At 54.7% G+C, this 21,727-nt stretch overlaps 1 protein-coding gene across 4 annotated transcripts; it reads right to left on the bottom strand.

The window, feature by feature from the left end:
• Positions 1 to 1,726: 1,726 nt before the first annotated feature.
• Positions 1,727 to 21,711, bottom strand: DYRK1B (dual specificity tyrosine phosphorylation regulated kinase 1B). 4 transcript variants are annotated; one of them, XM_087421757.1, is made up of 12 exons: positions 20,788 to 20,912; positions 19,345 to 19,508; positions 18,206 to 18,325; positions 17,920 to 18,108; positions 17,395 to 17,542; positions 16,240 to 16,526; positions 15,406 to 15,552; positions 15,186 to 15,326; positions 14,821 to 14,856; positions 14,541 to 14,736; positions 14,045 to 14,151; positions 1,727 to 13,949 (listed from the first exon to the last, which is right to left on the bottom strand). In XM_087421757.1, exons 1-12 carry the CDS (start codon positions 20,864 to 20,866, stop codon positions 13,578 to 13,580), a joined length of 1,986 nt encoding a protein of 661 aa, XP_087277883.1. In that variant the 5' UTR covers positions 20,867 to 20,912; the 3' UTR covers positions 1,727 to 13,577. The 4 variants fall into 4 exon arrangements, with proteins under 4 accessions (XP_087277883.1, XP_004441584.2, XP_004441582.2 ...); XM_004441527.3 differs by lacking the exon at positions 20,788 to 20,912 and adding an exon at positions 21,570 to 21,711 and having other exon boundaries at positions 14,541 to 14,856; XM_004441525.3 differs by having other exon boundaries at positions 14,541 to 14,856; positions 20,788 to 21,055.
• Positions 21,712 to 21,727: the final 16 nt, after the last annotated feature.

Raw genomic sequence — 21,727 nt, 5'->3', positions numbered from 1 at the left:
CTTACCTGGTGCACACGCTCAGGTTTCTTCTTGGGTAAGTACCCAGGGATGGAGAGGCTGAGTATAAGAGACTCATATCTTCAACTTGGTTGAATTTTTCAAAATAATACCAAGCTGTTCTCCAGACGGGTGTACTAATTTGCCCTCCCACCAGCAGTGGATGAGAGGTCCTGCAATCCTCATCCTCACCTACAGTCATCTTAATTGTCAATTTGAGGGTGTAAAAGTCTCAGTGTGGCCTTTTTTTTTTTTCCTCTCGATGTTCACATAACGAAGGGCTGGCTTTTAGTCAGAGGGGTGGGATCAAAAGATAGAGGAGGAAGGGAATACAGAGAGTGACTGTAATTACAAATCCGCGATGGGCAGGGACAGTGGGCAGGTGCGGGTGAGACAAGGAGAGACGCGATGGGCGAGGAGAGAGCGTGGGAAGCGAGGCCTGGATCACGCTGGAAGCAGAGGCTGCCGCGGAACCCCCGAACAAGCTGGAACGCGAGGACGCTGAGCTCGGTGCCGGAGTAGTCTGTCCTCCCCAAGGACTGATGAGGTGGAGCACCTTTTCTTATCAAATTCACCACACCACTATTGAAGCAAGAGCAGAATCTCAAAGGCAAAGACCAACAGACCATTTCTTAATCACTATTTTTTGAAAGCACTATTTCCATGCAATTTAAAAAGAGAAAGAAAAGAATAAGGGAAATCTCAGACTGGGGAAAATCTTTATCAAAATCTGTGTTGTACTAACAACAGCTCATAGAAACTAACACAGAAAAGGTAAGTCCCCATTCAGAAATGTGCCACCAGCAGAGGACAAACCCCAAGAGAGGAGTTCAGGGCCAGAGGCAGAACAATTGCACAACGCGTCCACCGTACATGCAGTGAGATGGTTCGAGCCGCTCCAAATGCTGCGCTGGGGTCAGGGGACAGCAAAACAAGACCTCTAAGGCCGGCTTCATGGTCCACTTCAAGAGTGGTAAAACGTCCAAGACCCACATCCTCCTTGTCACTTTTTAATTCGGTTAACAGATATTTATTGCCTCTGCCAGGTTCTGGAGATAAAGTGGTGACCAGAACAGACTTTGTCCCCATCCTCATGATGTGTCCGTCTAAAGGAGACAGACATTTAGATACTGACATCACAGATTGTCAGGGTTGGGGTGGGGTGAACCGAAACAGCTGCCAAACAGGCACCTGACCCCTGTGGGGGGATCAAGGAGGGCTTCCTGGAGGAGCAGACATCTTAATTGAGACTTGAAAGATGTATGGAATTAGTTGTGAGGAGGACATTGAGAGAAAGAGCACTCCAAAAAGAAGGAAAAGCATGTACAAATGCTTAGAGAGGAAGTCCAGAATGTTCTAGACCAGCATGATCCAATAGAAACATAATGAGAGCCACAAATGTGAGTCACAAATATAACTTTATTTTTTTTTTGTTTTTTTTTTTGCTGAGGAAGATTTTCCCTGAGCTAACATCGCTGACAATCTTCTTCTTTTTGCTAAGGAAGATTCACCCTGAGCTAATATCTGTGCCAATCTTCCTCTATTTGTACGAGAGCTGCCGCCACAGCACGGCCACTGACGAGCGGTGTAGGTCCGTGCCCAGGATCCTAACCTGGGCCACTGAAGCAGAGCGTGCCAAATTTAACCACTAGGCCACCAGGGCCGGCCCCACAAATGCAATTTTAAATTTTCTAGTAGCCACATTAAAAAAAAAAACAAACAGGTGAAATTAATTTTAATAATATATTTTATTTACTCTGATATATCCAAAATATTACCATATTAACATGTGATCAATACAAAAATTATTAAGATATTTCACATTCTCTTATTTGTCCTAAGTCTTTGAAATCTGGTGGGTATTTTACACTTAAAGTACATCTCAGTTCACACCAGCCACGTGTCAAGTGCTCGCCAGCCATGTGTGGCTGGTGGCTGCTGGACAAATGGGACAGCAAGACCCCTGCTACTCAAAGTACTGGCATCACTTCAGGGCTTGTTAGAAGTCAAGAACCTCAGGCCCCTCCCCAGACCCAGGGACTCAGAATCCGCATTTTGACAAGATCCCATAGGATTTATATGCACAGCAGCTTGAGAAAAATGGGTCCAGTTCTGCCTAACCACTTCTGTGGCTTCCTATTGGCTTCATGATAAATGCCCAGCTATTGACCCTGGCAATCGTTCATTCATTCATTCATTCGTCACGGTTACTGAGCCTGAGCGCCGGGCCCTGTGCCAGGTGACGCTGGGGACACGGCAGGGGTAAAGACAGACCTGAGTCCTGGCCCCACAGAGCTCCCAGGCAATTAACAGATAAGTACCCTGTTTCATTTTGACTGTTACACGTGATGTGCTTGAAGTGAAGTTACGAGTGTGCAAGGAGTGTCACAGGAGGCCTGAGCTGGTGTGGGTGGAGAGGGCGTCCAGAAAATAACCCAAATAAGGGAAGAGGCCACGACCATGGCAGGAAGCCACGTGCAGATTAAATGTCCCGCTGCAGGGGCCGGGCCTGCCAAGCAGCACCAGGCTGTCCACGGTCACGAAGAGGGATCGTTTTCAGGCTTCAGAGCAACGAGGAGAAAGGCCTGGAGAGTAGGGTTACAGGAAAGGAGCCAGGGAGAGCCAGGAGATGGTGCCACACACGCACAGAGCCGTCTGCTTCTGGAAGCCAGGGGAGAGGGAACAGAGGGTCGGGAAGGTGGTCATTTGCCAGCAGCGGGAAGACTTGGGGCAAGGAACTGCAGGTTACCTTTCCTTTAAAGAAAGTGTCTTAAAAAAACATATCTAGATTTGCTTTAAGATAATCGAGCAGGGGAGAAAAATGCGCAGGACATGGATGGCACAGAAATGGCCCCATGTCAGTAACTGTGGAAGCTGGGTGATGGGGACACGGGCCTTCATTAGACTTTTCGCTCTGCTTTTGTGTATGTTTGAAATTTTCCCTAAAAGAAAAGTTAAAAGTGTTTCTCTTTCCAAATAATTGAGGATGCTGAAAAAGGTTTTTAGCAGTTGGAGAAGAAAGTAATTTAAGCCCTTCTTCCAAAAGAAGAAACAGCGCCATCAGAAGTGCGAGCATCTCCAGTCTCCATAGAAACGGATCTATAATAATGTACACCTGAAATTACACGTTATAAGCCAATGTGACCTCAATACAATAATTAAACAAATAAATAAAAATTTTTAAAAAAGAAGAAAATATCCTAATGGTAAAAAAAAAAAAAGAAATGTGAGCATCTCCTTTACGAATGGAATCCAGGAGGAAGGTGGTGAAAAGCACAGACAGTGGAACCAACCAGAACTCTTGGGTTCAAACCCTAGTGCCGCCAGTGACCAGCTATGGGACCTGAAACAGCTGACTGAAGCTCTAACTGCCTCACTGACAAGCGGATAATAACAGCGGCTCCCTCCAAGGGCTGCGTGAGGATCACGGAATTGACACACGGAAAGAGCTGAGAAGGGTGCCCGGCGTGAAGAAGGCCACGCAAATTAGATTTAAAACTAGCCAGCCAGCCAGATTTGAAACTGCAAAGTGCCTCAAAGCGGATGCATTCGTGGCTCTTTCCACGGAATTCATTGTCCCAAGAGACACTGAGGTCAGAGCAGAAGCCAAGGCCTCCCCACTGCCCATCCTTTAGTAACCTTCCTTTACACGGACAAAATCCTTTCATAGCATTCAGTTGTTGCAAATGCTTGTAAGCCACCGTTTAGATCAATTACATAAGTCACGTTTACAATAACTGTGAAAGTTAACAGTAGAAAATTCCCTCAGTTGACGTGACTCAAAAGGAAGCTTACAAGCACTCCTTCAAAGTTGCCTGTGGCGTGACTGTCACAGTGTACAGAGAACAGACCTCGATTCTCTTTATGCTGCTGCATAATCTTTAAATGATTCCTGAAAGTTTTTTTCCTCTTAAACACAATGTGATTTTTTCTTGTTTAATTAACTTTTTCTCCCACAACAGCTACTGGTGTTATGTTAGTATTCAATGAAAACATGTTCATTGCAAAAATTTTTTAAAAGTAAAGCTCCCCCGCTACCTCCACCACTCAGAGATAACCCCTGGCTACATTTTATTCATCATCCTTACAGCTGATGGTGCCTGGGACTGTTTCAGAATAACGTGAGTGGGAAGACAGTGGGTGGGTGGACCGGGCAGGACTGGCCGGGCGAGGGTCCATGCAGAGGCCCGGGTGGGCGCATGGGTCGTGTTCAGGGACACAGAAGTGCCGTGTGTCTGGAGCTCAGGCAGTCGGGGAGACAGGCTGAGGTACGGTCAGGGCCGGGTCACATCAAGCCTTCAGGTTCAGGAGTTGGGACCTTGTCCTAAGCACACTGGAGAAACATGGAAAAGCTTCCAGCAGGAGGACTTGATCAGAGTTGTGTTTCACAAAAGCCCCTCTAACTGCCAAGTGGAGGTGGGTGAGAGGGAGAGATGGGAGGCCAGGGGCCCAGGGGAGGAGGCCAGGCCGATAAGGCGGGAGAGGACAGGGCTGCAGCAAGGCCGGGCCGTGAAAGGCGCGAAGCAGGCAGGAGGGAGAGACGTCCAGGAGTCCTAGCGGACAAGCATGGAGGCTGATAGGTGGGGCTGGGGATGGGCGTGGGGAGGGAGGCATCAAAGATGAAGCCTGGGGCTCTCTCGGCAGCCTGGGGTGCGGAGGGGCCACCCCTGAGACAAGGACCGAGAGCAGGAGCAGTTGGCAATTGGGGACACAGTGAGCGTTAGGGGCCCAGGGCACCCAGGGCTGAGGGCAGGAGGGGGGCTACATGAGGCCTCAGGACCCCCAGGTCTGGGGCCCAGGGAAGAGGTCGGGGCCGAGGGCAGAGAGTGGGCGCCATCAGCAGAGTCAGAAAACAGACCACAAAAGAAGGGAAAATGGCCCAGGGGGGAGGAGAGAAGAGCCCCGCATTTAAGGGACCCGTGAACACAGGAGCTTCTTGCAAAGAAGCAAGACATAGGAGAAAACTCAGTGGGCAGCATCTTCACAGAAACCGAGGGGACAGTGTCCTCACAGAAGGCGGGAACGGCCAGCACTGCCAACGTGTGCCAAGATGGCCAATAAGACGAGCACTAAAAAGTGCCCGCAGAGCCAGGCTTCTCACGGGCAGAGAAGGAAGTCATAAAGCAAGCAAGGGGGGAGGTGAGAACGCACCTCGGGCTGGGTTAGGGTCAGAGCTGTCAGTATGAACTCAGTGTTTCTCTTTATGCACAGACCTGTATCCATCCACACACACACACAGAATACAGACCCGCACAGACACGGGGGTTTGTACCAGACATTTCCCAGCTCTGCCAGCCGAGAGGAACGAGAAACAGTGACCGCCCAGAAGCAATGACCACACTCAGAGCCCAGACCTTGGTGTCTAATACCATCTCCAACCAAAGGAACCAGGACTCCCTGGAGAAATGGCCCATTCTAGGGCTGGGGCAGGGAAGATGCAAGATAAGCCTGGAGCATCTTACAGTGCCAGGAAGTAAGGAGGTGCTCGAGGGGGAAAAAAAAAAAATAAAGGAACAAAGAACACAGGAGCCAACCTGAAAGAGCCCTTATGGCCCAAACGTGAACAATTTGAGTGAGAAAATTAATTACGATAGTATTGGGTTATACTCACAGAATAAAATAAATATGCGTGAGTCCATACTGATATAAATTAATGATTGCACAAATAAAATAAATGGGGTAGAAGGGACAAATGTTCCTACAGATGAATTCCAAATAATAAGTGTAGAAGAAATGAGGGAAATAGAAAATCATCACTAGAACACCACAGTAATAATCGCCACAGGCAAGAGCCACTGACCAACACTAAAATGAGTGGGTGGGACTCTGAGGAGAAACAGGACCTTTGCACAGCCTCCACGTATCTTCCCGTGTTTATTAATCACTGCGGTGGTTTTCACATACGCAGACAAATTCTTTGATATTTTTCCCTCCAGGAACTGGAGCTTAATTCTCCTCCCTCTGAGTGTGGCCTGGATTTCGTAACAGAGTAAGGAGAGGGAAACACAGCAACATTACAGTTGGGGAGCCTGGCAGACACCACCTTAATGAAGGGCCAGGTCAACGTCACCCGAGTGGTATTCCTCCCCACACCTATAAGCCCAGTCTAACCAGGAGAAAAACCTTAGACCAACCAGACTGAGGGACGTTCTACAAAATACCTGACCAGTACTCCAGACTGTCAAGGTCATGAAAAACAAGGAAAGACTGAGAAACTGTCACAGGCTGGAGGAGACCAAGGAGACATGGCGAATAAATGCAACATGGCATCCTGGACTGGACCCTGGAACAGAAAAAGAACATGAGTGGAAAAACGGGTGGAATACAAATGAAGTTTGGAATTTAATTCATAGAATACTAATCAGTGTTAATAGTCTTGACGAACGTACTATAATTATGTAAGATGTTAACATTAGGGGAAGCCGGGTGTAGGGTATACGGGAAGTCTCTGTACTATCTTTGCAACTTTTCTGTGAATCTAAAATTATTAAATAAAAAAATTGTTTTTAAGTATCTACTGACTCGGCTACAAGTAGGGACGTGTGGAGCCCCTAAGTCCCTGCATCTGACTCTTCAGATCTCACCTCAAGCGTTCTCTACTCCAGGAAGTCCTTCCTGATACCTTAAACTATGTCAGGTGCTCCCTCCGGGCTCCCACGGCCCCCTGCCTCCCCCTTCCCGCCCTGACCCGTCTGGTGAAGCTCTCCCCACCGGATGTGCGCTCTGAGGGCAGTGTGGAGGCTGTCTCGGTCACTACTGTGTCTTTCCAAGTGAGGAGTGATGAGTGTCTCCCTGACCACTCTGGGAGAACCTAGAGCAGACAGAAGCTGTGCTGGGCCCCCGTCACTCCTCCCAACCCGACCCTAACCCTCTGAGCCCAGAGCCTGCCAGAGCCCACCTTCCTGGTCTCCCCTGCCCCATTCACCCAACGCAGGACGCATCTGAGGCTACACACACAGTCTGTCCCACCCACCTACCAAAATAGGGTCAAATCACTACCCCCCACGCCTGCCCCCAGTACAACTGTCAGCAATACTTTATAACCGTGACTATTTGAAAGCTCACTGTAGGAATCCTCCAGCTATGGCAGGTCGAGCAGGGTTGGACGCTGGACCCCAGTGACCCGATTCCTGTCTGGGGAATTTGGAATGGGGACAGAGGGGCTGTGGGGCACTGCACTGGAAGGCTGCACAGAGTCGGGGCAAGAGTCCACCCAGGGCCAGCCCAGTGCCTGCAAACAGAGGAAGCAGTAGATGCAGAGAGATAGAGAGCACAGGGCCCAGGGAAGGAGGAACGCAGAGTCTCCGCCCCACGTTCTGACCCTCTCCTGTTCTCACGAGGCTCTCGTCTACTTCTGTCCGTCATCACCCACAATCAATCCACCGTGGGCTCTGCCCTCACAAGGTATCCGGGTGACTGCTCACTCCTGCCCCTGCCCTGGTCCAGGCCACCGCCATCGCTCACCTAGATTCCTGCAGCCATGCCTCACAGGCCTGCTCTCACTCCCAGACCTCATTTCCACCTACACTCCCTCCCTCGGTAATCTCACCCTGGGCCTAACACCACAAAGATGCCAGTGACTCCCGAATCTACGTCTCCAGCCCAGATCGCGCCCCTGAACGCTAGACTCATACACCTCGCTGCTCACTCGGAGGGTCCCCTGGGACGCCTGACACATCCACGGTCTCTCTCCGTCTTCCCACGGTTACCGGCCTCCCTCCTGCCTCCGCTCAGGCGAGAAGCCTTAGAGTTGCTGACTCCTTCTCACCCCACGCCTTTACCCCAAATCCTGTCCACTCTTCCTTCAAATTATATCCAGAATCCAAGCACATCTCCCCACCTCCACTGCGACCACGCTGGCCAGGCCACCACCGTCCCTCGGCTGGACTAGTGCAGTGGCCTCCTCACTAGAGTCCCGCTCCCACCCTGGTGCCCACGTGGCAGCCAGAGAAATCCCATTAAGATGTTAGACCACACTGCTCTTGAGTTCAAAATACTTCCATTGCTTGCAAAATGACTGAGAATCAAATTCAAGTCCTCACCACGGCCCATCAAGCCCTGCCTGCCCTAGCCCTCGGCTCCTTCCCTCCCAACTGGTTCCCTCTGCTCCAGTTCACACCTTCCCACTCCTCCAACACAACAAGCATGCCTCAGGGCCTTTGAACTTGCTGTTTTTTCCTACTCGGAATGTCCTTTTTCCCAAAATATACACACAGCTGGCTTCCTCCCTTTTTGTCAGGTCCTTCTCCATCAACATTTCCTCCAGGATATCCTATTTAAACCCCTCCACCTAAAACAGCAGCTCTGTCTCTCGCCATCCCTCCTACCCTCAACCTGCATAGCTCTGATCGCCAATATTTATTTTTTTATCATCCACCTTCGCCACTAGAATGTAAGTTCCACTAGGACAGGGCTTCTGAGGGTCTTGTTTACTATTATAACACCAGCACCTAAAACAGTGCTTGGCCTGGAGTAAGTATTCAGTGTCTGATGAATCAACAAATAAGTGAATAAAACCCTGAATCAGGTAGGATGTGGGTTCCGGGTAACAGAAAGCCCGATTCAACTTGGTTTACATGCTAAAGAAAGACTTACTGGATTCCCTAAGGACAAAGGCCAGAAGTCAGCCCACTTCAGGTGAGGCCTGAGCCAGCACTTCTCCATCATTACCAAGGACCTGATGTCTCTGCCTCTCCACTAGGCCTTCCAAGAAAACGGCTTCCTCCTTGCAGCCCTAAGATCGCTGTCCACACGACCTGGATGTATGCTTCATGGTAATTATCATCCATGGTAACTATCATTCATAGTAATTATCCTCCCTGCCATATATTAGTGTTTGCTCACTGTCAGACCCTGTCTCCTCATGATAACCCTGTGAGATGAATATTATTATAGTCTCCATTTTACAGTGAAGAGATTGAGCCTCGGAGAGGTGAAGTCACTTATCTAAAACATACCACTTGTAGGTGGGTTAATAATGCTTTTATTCATCCTGCTACCACTTCTGTAACAATTATGGACATTGTACTGCTGATGAACATGACGCTGATAATAGCAGCTATCACATATTCAGCACTGACTATGGGCTAGGTTATCTAGCTAGTACCTCATTAACTTCTCTGCACCCTTGTTTCCTCATCTGAAATGGCAACAATACCATTACCACATAGGGTGACTGCGAGAATTAAGTGAGCTAATACATAAAATGGTAAGATCTCAAAAACTATTAGCTTGTTTCAGTTAGCTATTGCTGGGTAACAAATTATCCCAAAACACGGTGGCTTAAAACAGCAACCATTTATTTGCTCACGATTCTGTAATTTGGGAAAGGCTCAGAGGGTGAGGTGGCTCAGGACAGCTCGGCTCTCCTCCACATGGTGTCAGCTGGGAACTGGGCCGGAATACCCAAGACGGCATCACTCGTGTCTGGCACCTCGGCTACAACAGTGGGACAGCTGGGGGCTGGCTGGGCCGCTCTCTTTCCACATCTCTCTGCAGCTGGGTAGCTGGACTTGTTTACACGGCAGCCCAGGGCTCCAAGAGAGTGAAAGCAGAAGCTGCCAGGCCTCTACGGCCCAGGCCCCCCAGCCCCCTAGCCGGCACAGCATCTCTCCCACTGCATTCCATTGGTCAAAACAAATCACAGGCCAGCCCAGACGAAAGGCGAGGAGGGGAAGCCACCTACTGATGGGAGAAACAGCAAAGGATGTGTCACCTTCTTTAGCAGCAGCTATTTTAGTCTCATGATAACGGCCTTGTCACTGGTCTCTACTTCAATCCTTAATCTGCTATAGTCAATTCCCCACACAACGGCCAGAGGGCTCTTTCAACATACATAACTGAAAATGCCTCCTGCTGCTGCTCACAACTTCCCACAACTTCCCGCTCCACATGGGTAAGCACTCAGACTCCTTCAGGATCTACGTGGTGCGGCCTCTTGCTCCCCCCAGCCTCTAGGTTCCAACCTCCCCCCCACACACACCCTCTTACCTCTTAATGGAGTTAAAGCCTCCTCCTTCATACCTCAAACCTCACTTCCCGGGCTCCAGATTGGACTCCCTGTCAAGTGCTCTTCCAGTGCTCTCCCTCTCTCTTTGTAATTTCATGTTTGGATGATGAGCGATGATGTGAACCCCCAACCCTGAGACTGAGAGCTCTTTGGGGACAGGGAAACTATTTTGTTCTCTGCTGTGTTCCCAGTTCTGAGCACAAAGCAGAGGCGACAGGAAACACTTGTTGAATGTCTGAGACCTCAGAAAACTTGAAGGCAGCCCCTTCAAGTTCTGTGGAAAGGGGATCAATAGAGTCCCTAGGATGCTGGGATCAGGATCTGTGCTCTGAGATCATCCATCCATCCATCCATCCATCCATCCAATAAATAGTTATTGAGCCTTCTAGGTGTTGGAGATAAAGCAGGAAGTAGACAAAAGCCCAGGAAGTAGACAAAAGCCCCTGCCCTCATGAAGCGCATGGTCTGCTGGGGGCGGGGGAAGACAGACAATAAGATAAATAAACTATATAGCATGTTAAGTAGTGATATGATTAATGCTAAGAAAAAAGTTAAAGGGAAGCTAACATATGAATGTTAGTGGTACAATTCTAGAAAGGTGCTCAGGGAAGATCTCAAGGTGAAGGTGACATCTGAGAGAAGACCTGAAGACGTGAAAGTGAGCCTTAACTATCTGGGAGAAGAGTGTTTCAGGTAAAGAGAACAGCAAGTGCAAAGGCCCTGAGGCCAGTGTGGCTGGAGCAGAGTGAACAAGAAGAGAGGAGTAGATGATGTCAGAGAGATAAGAGGGACAGATCATGCAGGGCCTTGCAGGCCATGGAGAAGACTCTGGCATTTACTCTCTGGGAGATGGAGCCACAGGAGGGTACTGAGCAGGGCAGAGATGTGACCTGATGCAGGTCACAGCGTCCCTCTGACTGCATGTGATGAACGGACTGTGCGGAACAGGCAGATCATCAAGGAGGCTGCCATAACGGTCTAGGCCTGAGAAGAGGATGGACAGGACCAGGGTGGCAGGAATGAGGTGGGAGGAAATGGATGAAGGTATTTGCTAGTGGACCAGATACAGGAATAAGACAAAGGGAAGTCAAGGACAACCCCAAAGCTTGTGGTCTGAGCAACTACAATGATGGAAGTGGCATTTACTGAGAAGAATATGGGAGAAACAAGTTTTGGGGAAAAGACTAGGAGTTCAGTTTGGCCAAAATTACTCTCAAGACGTCTCTGGATATCCAAGACCAGATATCACATAGGCAGTCAGCCAGCAGGTCAGGAGAGAGATTCTGGGCTGGAAACAGAAATTGAGGATATACATTTCCATGCTTATCCCAAATTTCTTACAAAACCTACATGATGTGGCTCCTGCTGATGTCCTGAGGACATCTTGCACCTTGCTAAGTCAATGGTTCACACACACACACAAATCTTGAGCCCTCCACTTCCTAGCTGTGTGATCTTGGGCAAGTTACTTAACTTTCTCTACTCGCAGTATCCTGAGTTGCAAAAGGATGATCATAATAGTACCTGCCTCCTAGGACTGTTCATTCAAAAATATTCTTAAATTAAGCATCTACAATATGCCAGGCACTGTTCTACGTGCTGGAAATATTCCTCCCCGCCCCCCTCCGCCTCCTCCTCTCACACAGCCTGTCAGCTCAGCCTTTTGGACGTCTTTCCCACCCACACTCTTCCTCCTCTCCCAACTAAGACCTCTGCCCTGGTCCATCACCGACATCTCTTACCCAGCATCCTGCCACAGCCACCACCCCGCGCTTCCAGACCTAGTCTGTTTCCAGTCAATCTATTCCCAGATGGCAGCCCACTGGGCCAGGCCCCTTCCCTCTAGAAATCCTCCCATGGCTCTTCATCACCATCAGGACAAAGTCCAAGCCCCCTAAATGGCCAACAAAACCTCCCACGATCTAATTCATACAGAACTTGCAATAAGATCTTCACCAACACTAGATCACCTGAAGTTCACATTCACCCACCAGGCTGTCTCGCATCGCTGCCTTCGCGCAGGCCATGCCGCCGCACCACCGCCACCCCACACACCCCTCGGTCTCCAGGTCTCCGCTCAGACAGCTCCCCTCCGGGAGCCTCCCTACCCGGGCCCCGTCCCGGTTCCCTCCGCGTCCCACGACGCCTCCGTTAGCGCACATGTGCAGGTCTGTAACAGGGCCCTTGCCTGTCTCTCCTCTCGACTGGCGACTCCCGCGAGCCGGGCCAGAGCGGCTAGCGATGCCTCGCTTAACGCGGCCGCTTCAGGCCTCAGCGCCTACCTTCTGCCCCGTACCTACGAACGCCTAACCCACACGATCCCACGACAGCGCCCGGCGACCCACCTCCCCACGCCCCAAGGAACCCGACACTTGAGCAGTCTAGCCAAAACCACCCAATCACGGCCTTCTCCTCCTCTACAGACGGCCTCGAGCATCCGGGCCCCGGGCAGCCTCTGACTGCTGATTGCCTGAGAACCCGCCCCTAACACGTGACCGAAAAGAATTCTGGTCTTTGTAGTTCGCCAACGAAGAGAGAGAAACCGGACTGAGGCGCAGAACTCCATTTCCCAAGAAGCGCTGCGCCCCAGTGTTAGGAGGCGGTACCCTTTGAATCAGGCGGCTCTTGATTGGCCGGTTGAGAGACAGACGTTTCCAAATGCCATGGAAACAGGCCCACTTACCTGGAACCTCGGGATTATCTTTTTGCCTAAGCATCTCAAAACGCTTTGCTCCGTAAGGGTTCCAAAGGGTGAGACCAGACGTGTGGGGGGTAAAGTCTGTAATGGCCCACCTGCCACTCCCCAGATGGCACCAGTAAGGCCTGCGACATGCAATCAGCACCTTCTGGATGTCTGCCTGGCATACTGGTCCACTCGTGGGCAGACTCTGTGCAGGCCCTGGCTTACTAGGGCAGAACCCGATGTTTCCCAGAGACATGCCAGAGCTGGGCCTTTACCCTTTCAGGGCCTCAGTTTACCCTGGAAAAGGCAAATGTGGACTAGGGTCCTACCCAGGATCTCTGTCTAGGACTCCATAGCCCCCAGACCTCCTGCAGCCCCATGTCTGCACCAACAGCCATAACTTCCCCAGGGATGCATCCCATACAACAAAGCTCTTCCAGCACCCCCTCCCCAAACACTGTTCCTCACCATGCCTCTGAGGGCCAGGTGAGGGGAGCCAAGGCCCTGCAAACGCTCAGGCGGGCATGTGAGAAAGCTCTTTACTGGGGGGTACAGCAAGGAGGAGCAAGGCCATCTCCCCCTACTTGCCCCCACCCCCTCCTAGGGCCCTGGGGTGAGGAGGCTCTCCTCCCCACTGGACCACCACTGTCTTTGGTACAATAAATAGAAAACAAGGGGGGAAGGGGGCCAAGGGTCCAGTCTTTAGTGGGGAGGGTAGGCCTAAACCCCTCTCCTTGACCCCCTGCCCCAGGCCCCAATCAGTGCAGGCCTCACCCACCCCAGCTGGGTAGCAGCAATTCCAGTCAAGGGGAGAGATGAGGATGGGAGCCCAGGGCCCCCAGATGGGGGGGGTATGGCTTCAGGAGGGGCCCCAGGGAGGGGGCAGGGTCATGAGCTGGCTGCCGTGCTCTGGGGTACACCACGGAGGCCCAAGCGAGGCCCCAGAGTGGCAGGGTCATCAGGGGGTGGGAGGGGTGGACGACCTCCTGTCATCCGAGTCCGGAGGGCTGAGGCAGCCGGGTGCTGGGGGGCAGGCGCTGGGTGAGGCGGGGAGCAGTCCGGAGGGCCGCCCCCCAGGCTCACATCCATCAGCTCCGGGGGTGGTGGTGAGGTTGGTGACGGGGGACGGCCAAGGCATTGGGGTTGGGGGGGTAACTGGGCCCCGGCCCCTGGCAGTGACGAGGTGGAGGCAGGGGCCTGATGTGCCTTGTGGGGCACATCACCTCCTGCCCAGGGGCGCAGCGGCTGGGAGGGTGGGACCTAAAGGAGCAAAGGAACAGTGGGTGATGGAGACCCAGGTCCTGAAGCCCCAGATACCCCACCACCCACCTCCAAAGTCCCCAAGGCCCCAGTACCTGGGGGCTGTTCATCTCACAGTCAGTGATGGGGGGCCCAGGGACCCCACAATATCGGTTACTGTAGCGGTAGGTCCGGTTGTCACTGGAGGAGCCGCTGGAGCCTCCTGAAGTGCCAGGGGAGGAGAGAAGAGGCCTTAGGTGAGGAGAGGCGGTGGCTGGGTTTTCGGGTGGCTGAGTCTGGTCCATGGCCCAGGCCCAGATTTGGGCTCTGGAACTAGTGCTCATTTGAAGGATTGGGCTCAATTTTGTGATTAGGGGTCAGAGTTCAGTTCTGGGTGTCAAGAGTCAGAACCAGTTTTGGGGGTCTGAGCCCAAGCTCAGTTTCAGAGACCAGGTCAGGGCCAGTCCAAGCTGTCCTGCCCCACACATTTTGGAGTTCAGATCCTGCAGTTTCAAAGCCCTAGGTGAAGGCCCAGTGGCAGGGTCCCCCAGATCAGGCCCAACCAGAGCTGCCCTCACCCCTGTTCTATGCCACCCGGCACTGGGCACCCACCAGAGCTGGAGATGGAGCTGGCGGTGCTGGAGGAGGGGCAGGTGTCGAGGGGCGCGGGCGAGGTGGAGGCACTGCTGCCTGCCGGGCCCGTGTTGGTGGCCTCATCAGCCGTGCGGCGGAAGAAGCCGTGCTGCAGAGCCCCCAGCGGGCTGATGCGGGCGGCGGGCTCATACTCCAGCATGCGTAGCACCAGGTCCTGGAAGCGGAGGTAGTCGGCGGGGCTGTGGCCCGGCTCCCCCGCCCGCCGGCCCCCGGGCCCGCCCGTCTGCACGCCCAGCACCTCCTGCAGCCGCCGTGTCCCGGGGCCCTGGTAATCCTGGCAGGGAGGGGGTGGGGGGGGGCAAGAGAGTGGCCGTCAGTGGGTGGGAGGGGCAGGGAGACACACACGGGGAAACAGAGGCACAGGAGAGAAAGTGGAAAGAGAAAAGCTAAGAAGAGTTGTGGGGTGGGTAGGAGAGACGGGGTGGGCTGGGGAGGAAGGAAAGGACAGACAAGGGGGAGAGGGAGGAAGCAACAGACACAAGGGAAAGGAAGCGGGGGGAGAGGGACAGACACGGGAGAGGAAGCGGGGGAAGAGGGAGCCCCAAGTGTGAGAGAGTGAGGGGCCCCCGGGGTGGGAGGAGCGGCGTGGGGCCGGGGCCGCACCTTCCTGAGTTCCTTTGTCCTGCGTAGAGTCCAGCCACCCCCAGGCAGCCGCTCAAAGTACTTGCGAGCCTTGGGTGCCTGGTCCAACATGGGGGCTGGGGGGATGCCCAGCACCTCCACGATCCGGTTCATCTGGTCCACCTGCGAGTGGGCGGGCCGTCAGGGTTAGCAGACCGGCCAGGCCTCCACCACCCCGCATGCCCCGGCCTCGGGAGCACACCTCATTGGAGCCGCTGAAGAGGGGCTCTCCAGTGTGCATCTCCACCAGGATGCAGCCCAGGGACCACATGTCAATGGCCAGGTCGTAGGGCGTGCCCAGGAGCACCTCGGGCGACCGGTAGAAGCGGCTCTGGATGTACTGGTAGATCTGGGAGAGGAGAGAGGGCAACAGTCAGAGGTCCCAGCATCCCCTACTGCTGCCACTGACACCCCCAAGGCTAGGACAAGCCTCCTGCCCCCAAAACCAGGGACGGGGGCTCCAAACCCTGATGTTATCAGCACTGACTTTCCAGGAGCCACCACCACCACCTTATTCTTCGGCCTCAGGAGTCTCTGCTGGCCTGGTCTGACCCTGATCTCCATCCCCAGGCTTGACCCTGGGCCCCTCTTGGTCACCAGTCAGAGGCTGGCAGTCTGCAAGCCCAGGCCCTTCTCACCCTCCCGATCCGGACCCATTTCAAGCCACTACCATCATCATCAAATGTCAGCTTACGCGAAGCTGCAACGCTGAGGCACTCCCCGCCCTCCAGCCCCAGCTTTAAAAGCGCCGGGCAAACCAAACTCAGCACAGTGCCACCCAAGGCTCACAGCCCACCCAGCTGCACCCTGCCGCCTCAGGCTTCACGCTTCCCTTTCCTTTTGGGCAGGATTCCCTGTGGCCCTCTCCTTTACCGCCTTCATCCACTGGGCCCACTCTCCGTAACTGCCGCCACCCCATCCCAAGCACTATCCTTCAGCATCAGCCACTTCCGGCTGCAGGACAATCCCGTCCCAGCCGTGCCCGCCCCTCGGGCCCCGCCCACACCGCTAGCCACGCCCCCGGGAGGGGCCGCACCCGCTGGCCCAGCTGGCAGGAGCTGCCGAAGTCCACGATCTTGATGGCGCTGCGTTTGGGGTTGCAGAGCAGGATGTTCTCGGGCTTGAGGTCGCAGTGGATGATGCTGAGCTCGGGCGTGGCCAGGAAGAGCAACGCCGTGCAGAGCTGCTGCGCCAGCTTCCGCGTCAGGTTCAGCGAGACGCCGCGGAAGTGCGTGTTGCGCAGGAGGTCGTACAGGTTGTAGGAGAGCAGCTCGAACACCAGGCACAGGTGGTTCCGGAACATGAAGTGCCGCTTCAGGTGCACTGCGGGGAAGAGGGCAAGGAAAGGGGAATGGCCCAGGAGACGACACTGACGCTCAGAGAGCGCCGGCGGCGGCCTGCGGTGCGCAGTAATAGAGAGGCTGGAAGCAGGTCTGTGTCTGCTTCTGGAGCACTGGCCCCACGGTGGCGTGCTAGTCGGGATGTTTCTAGATGGTCTGTAACTCGATTCCCACCAAGAAAAGGACTGATTGATATTCTTGATTAAGAAAAGTTAATTCTTTTCAAGTCTCTGTCAAACTTTCTGATTAAACCAGAGAAAGTTTCCATTCGGTGCTGACAGGGCTCTCACACCATCCTACACTTCCTCATTTAATTTTATCACATGGTTTTAGTCTCAGTTCTGTTTATTTTGTGGTTTTTGTGTTTATACTCATTTTCCATTTACTGTAAGGATGTATATTCAAAGAAACACAGTCTTTAGATCCATTTGCTTTTTCTACAAGGAATCAGTGGAGGAAAGAGGGAAAAGACTGGCCCAGGCGTCAAGGGGAAAGGCTCTGGGGTCCACTGCCTGGTCCAACTCTAGCCATACTGAGCACAAACTCTGCCACCTTATGCCATGACAACACCCAAATGGCTCCCCTTCTTCATCTCCATGCCCCTTCCTCCGCGGGGCTGTGGGGTGGCTTCAACAAATTAATGTTCGTAAAGTGCTTACACCAGAGCCTGACCCTTAGTGAGCACCCACGAAACTCTGACCAGCACTACCATGTGCGTAGGGCAGACATCACGAAAGTGGTGGGAGAGTCACTGATGTCAGGGATTGCACACCAAACCCTGCCCTGAAGACTCCAGCCCCCTGTCCCGGGGGTGACCCACCCCTAAGCGGTCCCACTGCCCCAGGCCTCACCAATGTAATACTTCATCTCCGTGTCGTGTTGGTTCATCAGCTCCAGCAGCCGCAGCTCGATCTGGGCCTGGTTCAGAAAGGCCTTTTTGTTCTTGATGATTTTGATGGCCACCAGCTCCTGGGTCTGATGATCATAGGCTTTCACCACCTGCCGGGGTGGGGCATGTCACAAAGTGAGGGGAGGGGAGGGGAGGGGAGGGGGGCGGGACAGAGCCAGGCGCCACTCTGCTGCCTCCAGCCAAGGAGACCCACCAGTGTCAATAATACTAATGATAATTCAAAATTGAGTGCTCACCAGCTGTCAGGCACTGGACATGAAATAATACAACCTTATGTGCGGAGTCCTGTTATCTGCACTGTTTTACAGAAAAGGAAACTAAGGCACAGGGACATCTAGTGACTGGGCTAGGGTGAGTGGCCCAGCACAGAACTTAAAGCCACTGACCCACTGGCTGTGGGCGTCAAGGCCAGTGGGTGCCCGTGCCCCCCGGTCCCTGGATCAGGGTGGGGCGGGGCCTCCCGCACCTGGCCGAAGGAGCCTTTGCCAATGAGGGAGTCAATCTCATAGCGCTCCAGCCAGCGCTCGCCACTGCGCACGATGTAGTCATGGTTGTCGTCATCATAACCGTGGTTCAGGACCTTCTTCTCCTTCTTGGTGCTCGAGTCCTGAGGTGGTGCCTGCTGGGCCCGGCGCTTCTTCTTCGCATAGTATACCTGCCCAGCAGGGGGGCCGAGATGAGGACTGGTGAGTGACCGTGCCAGCAGCCAGGACCCTGCAGCACCCAGCCCGGGCCCCCCACCCCCGGCCCACCTCATTGATGTGCTTGTAGGTCTTGATGAGGTCCACGGAGAGCTTGCGCAGCGGGGCCGAGGTCGCGTCCCGGAAGGCCAGGGGCAGCCTCCGCGGCAGCAGCCGCACATCAGGCAGTACCTGGGGGGCGGGGTGAGGGGTGGACACTGAGGACAGGCCTTTGCCTCCCACCTCAAGGGGGAGAACTACATGTGTGGCTGGCTCATCATTAGCACGCACATGTTTACTTGGTCACTGTCTCACAACCCCACAGAATGTCAACTCCCCAGGGGCAGGGACGTTGTCTTGTTCTTGCCGCAGCTCTAGAGCCTGGCGTGGGGCCTGGCATGCAGGGGGTGTCCATGAGAGACTCGCTGAGTGACTGAAGGAGTGGACTCTTCACCCCTGACCTTTCATCCCACACCTCACTCCTTTCTGAACCTCAGTGGGAGAGATCAGATAGGAAATCTGGGCTCTGCCCCTCCCAGTCCTTTGGCCTGAGACTGGCCACTCTGGGTATCCCATCTTGAGAGCCCCCCATCTTGTGGGCCTTCCCAACCCTCACCCTCACCTCCTCTGTGCATCTTTGCCAGTTTTTTCACCCCAAGGGTCTTGGATCTGGATCCAGCCCCCTGGACCTCCCACTCCATCCCACTTCAGGCTCTACACATCAGAACCTTAACAGTCTCTGCCCTTGAAGGTCTTGACCCTGTACCCTCAAGCTCTGCTGACTCCAAGACCCCGCAGGCCTAGTCTTCCCCTGCTTTCACGCTCTCCAGATCTTTCACTCTGGACTTTTTTTGCTTGGTGAACATTTACTGAGTGTCTACTAAGTGCCGGGCACTGTTCTTGGCACTTGACAGGCATTTCATTAGCTCATTTCATCCTCACAACAATCCTGTGAGGGAGGTATCATTACTGGTCCCATTTCACAGTAAACTGAAGCATGGAGAACCGAAGTCGTTTAACCACCATGTGAGGATTTGAAGCCAGGCTCTCCAAACTCTGACTCTGCCAGCAACTCCTCTATTACCTCCCACTCTCCTAGGGCCCGTCATGTCCCCAGGAGACTGTCCTGGGCAACCACATTATCTTTTGGCCCCCTTCTATTCCCATCCTCCCCCTACCCCAGGCAGGTGAGGAGCCAGCTGACCGCGTACCTGCGTGTGCTCCTGGGGCCCCGGGAAGCCAGAGAAGGGACCATGGCCCGGTGGGACGGCCATGGTGGGCTCAGAGGGCCGCAAGGGAGTGAGGCCTGGAGCGGGAGCCCGGCCGGGGGGCGCCTTCTCGCATCCTGCACCTCGGCTGCCACCGCCGCTGAGACCTGAGAGCAGGCGGGAGGCAGGGGAACAACAGAGAACAAGGGGATGTGTGGGACAGTGCCAGGCGGGAAAGAGGTGGACATCAGAGAGAAGGCAGGGCACAGAGGGAGGAGAAAAAGGGTGCAAGAGAGCAACAGGTGGCAATGAAGAGAGGGGACAGAGAGAAGTGGCGGTGGGGGAGGGGCACAGCGGAGTCCCTCAACAAATGATTACCAGATAAATGAAGTAGGTGGCATACAGAGGGGGACATGTGAAGGGAATGATTGGGAGCCACGCAGGGATATGGGTCATGACAGGAAAGGACAGAAAGATACCAACAATTAGGGGAAGGAAGAGAGGAAAAAGATAGAAACCACAGACAGTATAGGGAGTAGCGCTCACTCTTTTCTTCCCATTTCTACTCCTAGCCCTTCCCAGGGCCCCTCACACAAGATGCTGCCCTCCTGCAGTCCTCCCTGAACCTCAGGATCTCATTTCTTGTCACAGCAAGGTCCCCCCACTCCAAGATCTACCCTTCCCTGTAGGTACCCCAATCCAGAGAACTCTAGGATCCTCCCCAAACCACATGAGAGTCCTCTGGGCCCCCTCCAAACCACAGCAGAGTCCTCTGCAGGCTCCTAAAATCACAGCAGGGTCCTTGGGGACCTCCTGACCACACCAAGGTTATCTGAGAACCCTTATACATTGGAGTCCCACCCCTATGGCACTCTCATCCACCAGGGCACACCATTCCCAGGGGACTCTCCCCATATCATGCCAAGACCTCTTCCCTATATCATTTCCTCCCACACCAGGGACCACCCCTCCAAGTAGTTTCCCCATACCATATTCCAGTTCCCCAAACAGGGCTCTTCCCCACATTACTCCAAGGTCCCCCTCCCAATCAAAACCCACTCCTCCTGATGGGAGCAAAGGGGAGGCGTCTCTTCCCACGCTGGGTTTAGAGTACTCGGCCTTCTCAACCCTACACTGGACCCTACTCCCCTCCCCCTCCCCCAACAGTCCTACCAGGGCCCTTTCTCCAGTCCCTCCTCTCTTCGCCAGGGTCAATCCACAACTGTGCCCATTCCTAGAAGGCCCCCATAGCCAAATTCCCCAAATATCACATAGAGGTCTCCCCTCCCAGAGTATCTGCCACTTCTCCCATGTCAATCCTCTTCTCCTATGCCAAGCCTTGCCACTCCACGACCCCTCCTCTCTCTCGGAGCTCCCCCACCAAAACAACCTCTTCTCCGGGGCCCTCCCACACCAGGACCATCTCTCCCAGCCCCCACCCCCTACCCGGGTCAGGGCTGGCGCGGGGCCCACGGGGGGCTGGGGCGCGGTGGGGCCCCCAGTGGGGTGGGCGAGCGGCCAGCATGGCGGCGGTGGCGGCGGTGAGGAGACGGCCGCCTGTCCCGGCCCGGCCGGCCCGGCAAGCCCCGCGGCGGGGAGGGCAAGCGGGACAGGCGGCCCGGTGGGTGACAACAGCAGCCGCCGCCGCCGCCGGGGGCGGGGAGAGGAGGGGACGAGGGTCAGCCCGGGGCACGCGGGGGAAGGGGAAAGCAGGTGGACGGGGGAGGGGCGGGTTAACCCTCGCCCCGCCGGCCCCGCCCCGCGCAGCCACCCGCCCCCGGGGACCCCGGCGTCCCGCCCCCCACCCTAGAGGCCCGCCCCGGCCCGCGGAGCCCCAGCGGGCGGGGCCGGGCTGAGTTTGGCAGTCCGCACCTGCCATGGCAACAACCGTGCCATTGGTCGCTGCTGCCAAGAGCTCAGCCAATCACAGCCCAGGGCAGCTGTTGCTAGGCGACGACGAAGCGGCCGGCGGTGCCGAGCCCAAACAAAGGGCGGGAGCGGGGCCCCGCTACCCCCTCCCGGCCTCCCTCCTAAGACTGCTGCCTCGGGCTCGGCCCCTTCCAGGAATCCGACTATGAATAGCCAGGCACGGCCTGCACCTGCCCGCCACCCCCCTCCTCTCCTCCCTCGGCCTCGTGCTGAGTCTCGCAGCGACGCGGGCAGGGCGGGTCCCGTACTGCCCCCCTCCCCGCGAGCGCGTGCCGCCCCGCCCGCAGCCGCGTCGTTACCTGAGGGCGCGGGCAAGGGGACTCAAACTGCTCGGGAAGCCCGAGCCCAGACCTGCCCACGGGCTGAAGGTATCCGGCGGACGCGGCGAGCCAGGGCCCCGATTACCCAGTAATGCAACCAGCAAAATGGCGACCACAACAAACCGGCCCCCCCCCCG

The sequence above is a fragment of the Ceratotherium simum genome, chromosome 33, assembly GCF_057802395.1.
Source record: "Ceratotherium simum simum isolate JZ-2026a chromosome 33, ASM5780239v1, whole genome shotgun sequence".
Taxonomy (NCBI): Eukaryota; Metazoa; Chordata; class Mammalia; order Perissodactyla; family Rhinocerotidae; genus Ceratotherium; species Ceratotherium simum.
The sequence above is the reverse complement of the archived record's forward strand: the minus strand, read 5'-3'. Positions and strand labels throughout refer to the sequence as shown.